This window comes from Polypterus senegalus, chromosome 2, assembly GCF_016835505.1.
Source record: "Polypterus senegalus isolate Bchr_013 chromosome 2, ASM1683550v1, whole genome shotgun sequence".
Lineage (NCBI taxonomy): Eukaryota > Metazoa > Chordata > Cladistia > Polypteriformes > Polypteridae > Polypterus > Polypterus senegalus.
In genome coordinates, this window is record NC_053155.1 from 137,905,864 (window position 1) to 137,919,227 (window position 13,364).

Consider the following 13,364-nt stretch of genomic DNA (forward strand, 5'->3'; position numbering starts at 1 on the left):
TTTGTACTCCTTCATATTAATGAACACTTACGCTGTTGCCCTCTTAACTGCTCTACTTTTCTGACTGCTAAGAACTGTTTAATTTTGAAAAGCTTGCTTAGTGAATATCTGCTGCTAGTTAATTTCTTACTGCGTTGTCTGTTCCTACAGCCGCTTGTGCCTGATCGGCATCTTAACATGGGTCACCTGCCTACGTACTGCTGAGCCTTCCTCTTTACTGCCTTTTTTTTCCAAACTAAGGAATCACTGTTTCTGTTACTTATTACACATTTGTTGCTATGATGCCGGTTATTTACTTACAGATGCTGGTTACTGCTCTGCCTCACCAACACTAGTTCGAATACCAGTATCCAGAACAACTACACGTAACAAGTAACTTTTTCCAAATACACCCCCAAACACTCCGCTGCTTTTGCTCCAGTGCAGGAGAGAAAAAAGTAAAAAAAAAAACTTCTAAAGGGAAAAGAAACTTTACAAATTCCTGTAAAGCTCCTTAGCAACAACAGAAAAAAACCAACAACTCTCATCTGCTTCTCTCTCGTTTTCAAAGATGAAGTCAGTACATCTCGACTGCATGCCTGAATAAAAGATACAAACCTTAACTGTCAGCTTAAAAATGAAAAGGATACTAAGCAAGAGTTTCACATGAGAAAAAGGTGGAATATGAATCAAAACCAGCTGTGGTCCAAACACAATGCTGCAGGACACTTCAAGTAATAACTGTTGTGGAAGATCTTCCTGTAAACCACCAAGTATTTCTCAAACTATTTTTTGAGGCTGCTTTCTCTTTAACAGAGTCATGAAAGGGCTGGCGCTATCCTGGCAATATCCACTCTGCACAGGATGTTAATCCACATCACAGCACATACACATACTTACACACTCACACACACTATTTTAACTTACAGTTACAAACTACTCAATATGCAAATCTTTGAGATGTGACAGGAAAGTGTTAATAGACTGGGATTGGAGTGTGGTGTCCTGGAGGTGTGAGGCACTGTAGCAGCCCTAACCTCTGTGCTGGCCTAATGTATATAGTGCTTTAGACAACTAATTGTCTTTAAAAAGTTTGTGTTGGGGTTGGGGTGTGTGGAATATGTAACTTATTCAAGTTAGTATATATTTATATATATATATTACTCATACTGAATTACAGTATTCCTGAACAAAGTTTGTTGTTAATATATTCATTTCTTTATTAATAAAACAACACTCCTCAAAATTCAAATCAAAATCATATTGTATATAAAAAGGCCATTAACTACTGTACCTCAAAGTGGGTAGCTTTACTATGTTGACAATGAAATCCTAGTAGCTTACTTCAACATTTTAGCAAGATAAGGCAGTTTAGAAATTGGTTTACACTTACAATGACTAAAGTAAGTGTAAGTCAAGACCATAGATTTTTCAGTTTCCTAATTTACAGAACAATGTGTGTAAGGTTTTAGAGATATTCTCATTATCCACTATATAGGTACATTTATTTTGAGCCAATACTAGTCACCTGTTTCCTAGTTATCCCTATATTCAAATATTGCTTCACTGCATGTATGATATCATTCAGTAGTCTTTGCTAAGATCCTAAATATTCTTCCTGCAAAACTACGGTATTATAGAATGCTTAGTCTGACAACACACCACCCTTTGTCATTAGCTTAGTCTTCTGAGAGGCTTCTTAAGGCATTTCTTTCACCACATTCTAGGCACAAGTGTCTCCTGCCTATAACAGCAACTGGTTTTCCTCTAATTCATCCTCTGGATTTTTTTTGTTTGTTTCCACTAAGGACTTAGTCTGCAACACAGTTATGAACTACTCTTCATAGCACATTAATTTTTGACTTTTGATTGCAATTTGTTTTTTATTTGATATTTAAATTGGAGTTTGAAGGTTATTGAAGATAGGATGATGGCCCAATGACCAAAAGTAAAAAAGACATTTAACACATGGTTAATGTTAAAGTAAAAAAATAGGAATTTTTAAGCTATCCTTAAAATGTGAAAACAAATCGCAAAGATTAACCAGACTGACTGCATCTATTTAGACTATAAGCAAGTTGAACTAGGAATCACATTATGGCAATCTTTGCCCAGAAGCCAAGTATCTGTGAAGTCAGAGCATGACTATACTATATACCCTTTTGCCATATAGCTTAAGAATTATTTGCTTTACTCCTAAATGATAAAATTTGGGGATGAAATAAAGTGCTATGTATTTCAAAATATTTTAATTAAAAAAAATAAGAGCACTTGAATATAAACTCTACTTTTGTAAATAGACTCAACTTTCCCATAAGTCTATATTGCCCATAAAAGCTATTACACGATCATTACACCACTTAAATAATCAGTCACACTCTGCTAAAAGGCTCATAGTCCTCTTGTAAGGAGATGGATGGATGTTAATACATTTTTCTTCAGTTTTCTAATCATACACATGGCTGATTTAAAGTCTCCATTCATTACTTTAGACTGACTCAGCTGAATGTCACTTATCAATGAATATACACAAAAAAGCATCTTCAGTAAACATTTTAGATAACAACTCTAAAAATTACATTTCAGTATCCTAAAGCCAAAGACCAGGAATATAGTTAACATACACATTTTGTGCTCCAAGTGTCATAAGTGACCAAACTCTCCACCGATACATGTCCACTACAAATTTCTCTAAGTTCTTTGAGAGGTTGTTGACTCTCACATTGAAACACAGCCTAGGACTGTGAAAGAAAAGAGGGATGGAAGGGAGAAAAGGAGTGCCTTAAGTATTTTTGAGGTGCAAAATTTGGTGAGCCACTCTACCAGTGAGACAGATGATACATACCCATTAATGTAGGATAAGAGTGACAGTAAGATTTTGTTTTGCTGTTACATGGTTCCTCATGCCTCAGCTGATGACTAACAGCATATTATTTAAGAATGAATTACAGTAATGTTTTGTGTGAATTTTCCTAAAATCTAATGAAAGAATCTTTGCAAAAGAAACAATTTCAAGTACAATTGTGTTTAAAAGCCCCAGATTCATTGCAAAGCTTTTGTGATTTTGTCAAATTAATCCAGTTGACTGCACCCATTTAGCCTGCTATTACAGTTTCTGTAGCTGGGAAAGCTCTACCACCCAAATAAATAAACAAACAAAATGACCAATGATATCCTCTCTTTTAAGAAGAAGTTCTTTTCGGTTAAATCTGGCATCTTTCTGAATATAAAAGGATGCTATGACAGGCCTCCTTTCATTTCAATCTGGTCATTGCTTTTCCAACACACTCCTAATACTTGCCCATTGTTAAATATGAAAAGATCACTGAATGTTGTGGACTCTAGAGACGCTGTTGCCCCGTGGAACCCACCAGACAGACGTCTACAACACACGTTTAAAAGCACCAAGAATAATTTTAATATTTTTCTTACATAAACAGCACAAAACACTGCGCACTCCACAATTCACAATTCAATGATCAATAATCACAATCTTCCTCTCCACCCAGCAGCTCCGTCACTCTACCACCCAACTCCGGCTCTCCTTGCTGGGTTTCCCACAGTCCTTTTTATAGTCCATAGTGACAGTAACAGTCCCTGGGGTGTTTGTGAGCTCCCCCTGGCAGCACCTACGACACCCAACAGGGCTGAAGAAACAGACTCCATGTCCCAGGATGCCCTGAGGGCATCCAGGGAACCATTGGTATCCCGGGGAGCTGCCACCTAGCGTCCCGGTGGAGGCAGTGTCCTGAAAAGGATGCTCTTCTTCTTTCTTTCCATTTTGGGGCATCCCGGCTGGACTGAACCTCCGGTCTTCCACCACAATGTATAATTTATCATGTTTATATAAGAAAAAAACAAGGAGAACAAACTGTTCACTATTTGAATTTTACCACAACTAGTATCAGATGGTGCCAGCAAGAAGTAACATCTGCACTATATTTTTCCAGTGTCATCATCTGCCTCTAAGTAGCAGGTAAAGTTAATGCTCCATCAATTCATCCCTTGATTAATGACAGTTGGACTTGTATTGAAATACAGAAGAACTATATAAGAAAGGGCAGAGGAAGCTCCTTTCCCTTAGGAGACTGTGTTCCTTTAATGTAAGAAGTGACATCCTTTACATCTTCTACAACTCTTCGATAGCCAGTGTGATTTTCTATGCTATGTTGTACTGCACTGGTAACATTACTTCAAGAGAGGCCTGCCAAATCAACAAGCTAATTAAAAGGGCAAAGCTCAGTTCTAGGACACTCTCTAGACCTCCTGAAAGTAGTGGCAAAGGACAGAATTAAAACAAAACTGAATGTCATTATGAACAATGCTGCAGATCCTCTCTCTGACATGCTAACACTGACGACTATCAGTCAATTAATCATTTAGCAGAAGTGTGTGAAGAAACGCTATTGGCGCTTCCTTATACCTACAGCAATATGCCTGCATAATGCCTCACTGTGAATGTGGTAGACAAGTCAGAACTTTTCTTACTTTTGAATTTTCTTGCTTTATAGTCATTTCAGTATGTGTTCAGACCAAAGTGTGTGTGTATCCAGTGGTGTGAAAAACTATTTGCCCCCTTCCTGATTTCTTATTCTTTTGCATGTTTGTCACACAAAATGTTTCTGATCATCAAGCACATTTAACAATTAGTCAAATATAACACAAGTAAACACAACATGCAGTTTTTAAATGATGGTTTTTATTATTTAGGGAGAACAAAAATCCAAAACCACATGGCCCTGTGTGAAAAAGTAATTGCCCCCTTGTTAAAAAATCACCTAACTGTGGTGTATCACACCTGAGTTCAATTTCCGTAGCCACCCCCAGGCCTGATTACTGCCACACCTGTTTCAATCAAGAAATCACTTAAATAGGAGCTGCCTGACACAGAGAAGTAGACCAAAAGCACCTCAAAAGCTAGACATCATGCCAAGATCCAAAGAGATTCAGGAACAAATGAGAACAGAAGTAATTGAGATCTATCAGTCTGGTAAAGGTTATAGAGCCATTTCTAAAGCTTTGGGACTCCAGCGAACCACAGTGAGAGCCATTATCCACAAATGGCAAAAACATGGAACAGTGGTGAACCTTCCCAGGAGTGGCCGGACGACCAAAATTACCCCAAGAGCGCAGAGACAACTCATCCGAGAGGTCACAAAAGACCCCAGGACAACGTCTAAAGAACTGCAGGCCTCACTTGCCTCAATTAAGGTCAGTGTTCACGACTCCACCATAAGAAAGACACTGGGAAAAAAACGGCCTGCATGGCAAATTTCCAAGACGCAAACCACTGTTAAGCAAAAGAACATTAGGGCTCGTCTCAATTTTGCTAAGAAACATCTCAATGATTGCCAAGACTTTTGGGAAAATACCTTGTGGACTGATGAGACAAAAGTTGAACTTTTGGAAGGCAAATGTCCGTTACATCTGGCGTAAAAGGAACACAGCATTTCAGAAAAAGAACATCATACCAACAGTAAAATATGGTGGTGGTAGTGTGATGGTCTGGGGTTGTTTTGCTGCTTCAGGACCTGGAAGGCTTGCTGTGATAGATGGAACCACGAATTCTACTGTCTACCAAAAAATCCTGAAGGAGAATGTCCGGCCATCCGTTTGTCAACTCAAGCTGAAGCGATCTTGGGTGCTGCAACAGGACAATGGCCCAACACACACCAGCAAATCCACCTCTGAATGGCTGAAGAAAAACAAAGTGAAGACTTTGGAGTGGCCTAGTCAAAGTCCTGACCTGAATCCAATTGAGATGAAATGGCATGACCTTAAAAATGCGGTTCATGCTAGAAAACCCTCAGATAAAGCGGAATTACAACAATTCTGCAAAGATGAGTGGGCCAAAATTCCTCCAGAGCGCTGTAAAAGAATCATTGCACGTTATCGCAAACGCTTGATTGCAGTTATTGCTGCTAAGGGTGGCCCAACCAGTTATTAGGTTCAGGGGGCAATTACTTTTTCACACAGGGCCATGTAGGTTTGGATTTTTTTTTCTCCCTAAATAATAAAAACCATCATTTAAAAACTGCATTTTGTGTTTACTTGTGTTATATTTGACTAATGGTTAAATGTGTTTGATGATCAGAAACATTTTGAGTGACAAACATGCAAAAGAATAAGAAATCAGGAAGGGGGCAAATAGTTTTTCACACCACTGTATTTATTTATTTACTTACTTACTTATATACCCATGTATGTATTTAAAGAGATTCTATGAAAAGCCAAGTTCCCCCCTTAGGACAAATATGCTTATGCCAATTCAAAGTCATGTGAAGTGACAGTCTAATGTTGCATTATCAGAACACATCTATACTCACGCATATGGAGCCAATTTAGTGTTTCCAATTAATCTAACACACACGTTTGGATGTAGTAGAAAAACCCAAGTATCTAAAGAAGAAAACAAAAAACATGCACATAAAGGAAGAACAGCAGACTCCACCAAGACAGTGCCTCAGGACTAACCACAGTGTTACAATGCTACTGCCCATTCTTTATACATTCTTATTTAACTCAAAAACAGATCATAAATTCTCAATCAGTAAGGTGAAGGGGGATATTAGATGATGGAAACTCTGGCATCAGTTACTTTCCTAATGCTGCTTACTAGATGGAGAAGGTATATGAGCAGTTGCTGACTCTAGCACAGATTTCAGCCAATCAAACATCTCCTTTCTCAAAATACCACAGTCATTAAGAAAAGACAGGATGAAGCCAGGGCTTACTATGCATTTGTTCACTGTGTCTGGTAATCAGACAGTCATCTGTTATTTCCGCTTGACCTCACTGAGAAGCCAATAAACAATTGTGAAATGAAGAAAGAAATAATTTATTAAGCAGTTCATAATACTGTTGTTCATAAATTGTTTGAAAGAAAAATTAAAATGTAGATATTTTCTATGATAGACAAACTACAACCTTTCCTAAATGAGGATATTTTAATATTTAAATATTAAAAATAGAAGCCCAGCTGATAAAAAATATATTATAATTATCAATCAAATGAGACCTACTTGTTTTTTTCTGTCTTTCATTGTTTATGATGGGATTGTGGTGGATGTTACAATTGGTTGTTTTCTTAATCTGCTTTTGCATGATTGTTTGTATTGTGTTTATTTTAATGCTTTTTTGTACAGCACTTTGGCGCAACCTCTCATTTTAAGTGTGCTTTTATAAATAAATAATCGAATAATCTAAAAGTGTATCTAAAAATGTATGTAACAGTTGTATTTCATGTTTTCAGCACTTTTTTCATTCAGTTTAAACTATATTAAAGTTGCTAAATTTGACAATAACATTTTTAATATATTAATGCCTATCCTTTTTGAGTTTAAGTAGTTCCACAGATGATGTTACATATGGTTCTTGCCTTTCACTAAATTTTGCCATGATAGGATCAACTCCCTGTGACCTTGTAGTAGACAAAATAAATTCACAGAATTAATACATGGATATGATACAGGAGTTATAATTGTTGCCACCAAACTCAAGGGACCCGTGTTCACTTCGAGCACAACATGCATGAATTTTACATGTTCTCAACTGGGACCCTATTACTTTGTACATGATGCTGCCAGAATAAGTTCCAGCTCCCCAGAGCCTCTTTGAAATAGAAAATTAGAATAATAATATATTTAATTTGTACTGCTGTTTTCCAAAGAACAGAGACACTTTTCTTTCAAGAAAATAAATAAATAAAAAAAATCAATGTTTTCATTCAGTTTCTCAGAATGCATTTTCCATTTCATAGTCACTGTCTTAATCTCACAAGACAGTTTAGTACTGGAGGACCTCCCTGTGCCTGCAGGTATTAACTCCAACCAGTTTCACAATTGATGCCTTATTCTTACTTTCAGTTGATCTCATTATTTAGTGTACTGTCCCTTTTTTATTTTCTTATTCAAAGAAATTCTAATTTTTTTAATTTATTCTTTTATTTCTTTTACCTTTAAATATTTATCATTTTCATTTTAACCTAGCCTCATCTATAGAGTTTACAACATTTATTTTATTCAACTGCTGACAAAACTGAATGCTAAAAGGGTAGCAGTTCATTTACTGCCAAATTCACTTGCTTGCTCTTTTGTAAGAAAGGTTTCTTCATGAGCAAACAAATGGCAATGGGAGTGATGTAACTGCTCCAATTTAGTATTCAGTGTTGTTTGAACTCATGTCTGTGCTACTCATTGCTAATCATCAGCATTTGGATACAATTATGGGAGCAAACACTACTAAAAAGAAAATGCTAAAAGAAACATTAATATTTAAAGCTTCAGCAAAGAATACACATATGTATGTGTTTCATGCATTTGTAGGCTAGGTAACTAAACAATGAGATCAATTAAATATACAAATGAGACACTGATTGTGAAATTAGTTGGAATAAAAACCTGCAACCATGGGAGTCCCCAGGACTGAACTTGAAAACCACTGTTAAAAGTCAAAGACAAAGTGAACTTTATTGTCATCTCAACCATATACAAGTATACAGATAGACGAAATTGCGAAGCTCAGGGCTGACAGTGTAATAACATGACATGCAAATAATAAATTAAAAATAGAATTAAAATTTAAAATTAAAACACAAACAAGACAAGACATTGTGCAAAGTCAAGACAAAGAAGTAGCAGCAATATTGACGTGTAGTTAGCAATATGAACATTGATGTAATGTATGGTATTTGCAATCTAGATACATAAATATAGTCAATAGATATGTAATATAATAAATAAATAATAAATAATAGATATAGATAATACAGAAATTATCAGTGTATGATAATAGTTGTTTAAGACGTGTAAACAATGACACTGGCATAAAGCACTCAGCAGAACTAGACTTAGCCATTCTTGTTTTACTGCCCTTTTTCCAAAGTTTCATGGAACCACCCATGAAAATTTTACTTGGTTCCAGCTCTTTTTTATAGATCTCAGAACAACAATGGAATATGTTAAATATTGCTATTAAGGCATTATAGACAAGTTACTTGTTTAAATCTCAACGTATTTGCTTAACTGATGCTTTTATCCTAAGTGCAGGCAGTGTGGTGTATAGGCTTTGGAATTCAAAGCCTGACATTGTGGGTTCAAATCTCGCTACTGACACTGTGTGACCATAAGCAAGTCACTTGACCTGCCTGTGCACCAATTGGGAAACCAAAAGAAATGTAACCACTTGTATCATAAATATTGTAAGTCAACTTGGATAAAGGCATCAACCAAATAAGTAAATATAAAGTGACTTACAAAAGAGGACAGCATAATTGCTAAACATCAGTTTAGGGACTAATTTGAAACAAGAGTCACAGAACAGGAAAATAAAATTGATCATCAAAAGTGACAAGCCCTAAACTATACAGAACGACACAAGACTAGTACATTGCTACTAAGAACCAAGCATCACAACTACTGATTATAAAGATATTCACAAAACAAGATAATTGTCAAACACTTCCTAAATGCATTTAGGAAGTCAGTCATTTAGATAGAGAAAGACAGCTAATTCCAAAAAGTAGGAGCTGCACATAAAAAGAGTCTAGATTGAGATGTGATGCCAAGTAGAGATGCTATCACCAGATGCCATCCATTAACAGACATGAACAGGTGAGAAGGAGAGCAGAACCTCATGAATGAATCCATATACATACGAGCTGAACCACTGATTACTCTATAGGCAAGCATCAAGAATTTGAATTTAATGTATGCTGTAATAGGGAGCCAGGGGAGTGACAGGTTGAATGAGCACAAGACATGCCACTGCATTTTGAATCATCTGCAGTAGCTTGGTACCATGGCCAGTAAGGAATTACAGTAGTCAAGATGTGGCAAGACCAAAACCTGTACCTGAAATTGTGCTGCATGCTCAGGTATGGTCTCATCATGCGTATATTGTACTGAATTTACTGCATGGACATGAGGTGGTTCCAGTGAGGTTAATGAAGGATAGCTTGTCATTGATTATCACTTAAAGGTTACGCACTGTCTTGGTAGGTATTGGTGATAATGAGCCAAACTTTATGAATGGGTTAAATAGATGGACTAGCTAGAATAACAAAGAGCTCTGTCTAAGGTTAAGCTAGAGATGGTGTTCCTCCATGTAAGTTGAAATATCATTGAGACATGTCAAGATTGTAGTTGAGGCTGTGTAGTCCTCTGCTGGGAAATACACATACAACAAAATATCATTGACATATCACTTAAACGAGAATCCATGGGACTGAAGGATAGGGTCTGGTGAGGTGGTATACCAGGAAAAGAGGAGAGGACCCAGCACTGATCCATGGGGCACTCCTGTGCCTGTGTGATGCAACTTTGAGATCTCTCTACTCCAGAACATATGGTAAGATCCTGAGAGGAAGGATTCAGATCATCTGAGAGCAGTCCCAGTGATACCTAAGTCAGAGAGGGCAGTAAGGAGGATCAGGTTGTTTTTAATTTACACACACACTTTAACAGTATGGAATGATTTTTTTGTCTAATACTTGCATGTACTGTAACATTGAGTCCCAAGAGCATTGTATATTAAGTTGTCAAGAGTATTTGATTCGTCTTGAAATTAGAAAGTATGTAACGGAATACCAAAGTAGTTAGAAGAAAGGACACCACATAAAAGAGCCCAATAATAAAAATAAAACTAACCAAACTGAAGTGATTTAGCAAAGCAGTTACAATATATGTGTGATAGACAAAGTGAAGAAGCTTTCAATACATCCAAAGTAGCTAAAGATCCATTTTCCTTTTCTTTACATCAGGGGACACATGTTCATCAGCAACACTTTCTAATTAAAAAACCTATTGTTACACCCAATAAAAATTTCTATTTTTCCACATTCTTCTGCTTTATAGTTATTTCAAGTGCAAGCGGAGAAACAGCATGAGTATTGCTTTTCTTCTACTGGATGAATAATGTACATACTGTTAAGAATAAGACTTTTTTTTCTAGCCATGGCAAATCAACCCTATTGCTTTTATCTGCACAATGGTTGCTCAAAGCTTGCTTCAGCAGTTTTATCATGTCTAAATTACAAAGACAGAAAGGAAGAACAGGCTTTCAGTTCTGTACAGGGTATTTCTGTAATTTAAAAAAAAAGATTCTGATGTATACTGCTTAGACCATGGGGTGTCAAACTCAGATTCAGGAGTTTTTTTTGGCCCCTTTTTAAATTAATAAACCATTACAATTGCTAATTTATCATATTTCTTTTGACGTAATTATGATTGCCTTGCTTATTTTTTCCTTTAACCTTTAGCCAAATAATACAAAGCAAGACAACAGATAATCAGCTAACTCAAGGGGCTTAAATAGTCCTTGAGGGCCACGGTTTTTACTCCAACCAATTTCCTCTTTAGCTCTTAATAAAGCCCATTATTCAATTCTTTGGCTTGTTAGTGTTCTCACTGTGTCACACCAGTCATTTCCAAAACTGATTTTCTTTTTTCTGAGATCACCATCCAAATGTTCTGTGGATCAGTATTTCTCCGACTTTCACTTTTCCCCTTTTCTGATATTTTCCTGAGGCAGATATTGTATGAAAAACACAGGAATGAATGAGATCTAAGTTAGCCTGTTCATCTGTTGTCTTTCCGCATTGTCGTTTGGCTGCTTGTTAAAAAAAATGAAACAATTACAACGTAAGTGACTTGAAAATCAAGGTAGCAGAGTATGTACCATTAGCATTAGCAAAAGGTTAAAAATCAAAGTGTTTGAAACAAAAACCTGCAGCCACTGCAGCCCTCCAATACCAGAGCATAACATCCCCGGTTTAAGCTAATGAATAATACTTTGCCACCCTCTAACGGTCAAATAAAAAGTTGCAGTTTTGAAAAACGTGCCATCACAGGAATTTGGTAGCGTGTACAGCTATACATATTAAAGATTATCATTATTAAATATCTTAATGTAAAACTAGGTTTCAGAATATATATTTTGAACAATAAAAAAACGAAATATCCCTGTCCTTAACTAGTAGTTAATTATCTCACCTATCATATGCTGGCATCTACAATGTAACAAACAGCACTAATACGACTCCCTTACTTTTAATAAAAACTGGGGGTCTTAATAGTCGACGCCTCATTTCACACTGATAACTGATCCAGTTTTGCACTAATAAACATAAATCATGAGTCTGTGCGATGTGGAAGGCAAAGAATTCCGATAAAGTCTACAAGTACACGAGTAGAACGTGCAAACTACACAGTCAGTGACCAACTTGGGATTCGAACCTTAACGTTTTGGAACTCTGGGGCAGTGATGCAAAGAAATGGCGTAATATGCCAAATCCACGAGAGTTTCCGGGCTCAGCGTGACCCTGGGTTTTGAGGATTACGGATGGATGACTTTGTAGTTCTGGGATCTAAAATAAAACACAGCGAGAGAGAATTTTTATATATCAAAAAGAAGACCTGAAACAGGTTTTGCGTTTTACTGTATATCGTATTGTGTGTATATATTATTTAACAAAAATAATAAAGCCATATCTATTTAATAACCATCTATTTCTGACCGTCGTGGCCAAATCTTATCCAGATTAAGCATAATAAATCTTTACAGTGTTTGGAATGAAAAGTGTAAGATCAAGCAGTATATTTTCATTTCACGGGCATTACTGAAATCAACAACAGACGCTGGGGACATCTATAAGCCATGGTATAGTTTCCCTTTTCCTGAGAAAAAAAGCGTATATTAGTGGCAATGAAAAAAGGAGTGCGAAGTAAGAAGTAAGGTGTTTCCATGTGTAAGAAAACTGCACAGTTTGCTGTGGTGCTTTTGTTGTTGTTGTATTATTGGAGAACTGATGGCCTCATTTACCTTACCGTTTAGTTTTTATTTTCCTTCCCTCGAGGTGCAATTATAGCGTGTGAGAGCAGCTGACGTTTTTCACTTTTCTGCCTCTGTCTGCTTATAGTGTTCATATTTATCACAGCAGAAACAAAAGAAAGTCTGAAGGAGGGAATTCCCTCCCCCCTCCCCCGAAGAAGAGCCCAGGCAATCCTAGGAGAAGCGCTGAATCTCAAGGGGATCTGGTAAGCGGCTATTCGTTTAAGTGCCAGGATTAATCGTGTGTGCGGCTCGTTCGGTCCACTAACGCGAGTTAAGGCGGGTAACCCTGTTCCACACACCCCCTCCCCGAGCTGTAGCGCATCCACACTGGGGGAACGGAAAGCGAAAGCCTGGGTGGTTATTATTTCTCCACCAACGAGTGCCTATGAATATCTGATGGAGCGCGCGGAGGACTGAGGCGAGAGCGTGAGGTGCGATGTGCATGGAATGTTCAGCAAGTCAATGCCGGGAGCTGAAGCAGCGCACCTATCGGGGAGTTCGCGGATGGGTGATGCCGATTAGGGATCCTGCAAACAAGAGGACAGCTCTTTTAA

The 13,364-nt window shown here is 37.2% G+C and overlaps 2 protein-coding genes across 4 annotated transcripts in view; one reads left to right on the plus strand and one right to left on the minus strand.

Annotated features, from left to right (window-relative positions):
* gabrb3 (gamma-aminobutyric acid type A receptor subunit beta3) overlaps positions 1 to 13,364 on the minus strand; it is a 485,579-nt gene that overhangs the window by 396,872 nt on the left and 75,343 nt on the right. The window lies entirely within an intron of this gene.
* The window catches only part of gabra5 (gamma-aminobutyric acid type A receptor subunit alpha5), a 48,069-nt gene continuing 47,402 nt past the window's right edge, over positions 12,698 to 13,364 (plus strand). The window contains exon 1 of one of the 2 annotated variants that reach the window (XM_039744698.1): positions 12,698 to 13,013. Coding sequence is in view for 1 of the 2 variants with exons in the window: in XM_039744696.1 (XP_039600630.1) it covers positions 13,247 to 13,364 (118 nt within the window). In the remaining variant the exon portion in view is untranslated. The other variant, XM_039744696.1, reaches the window with a different exon arrangement.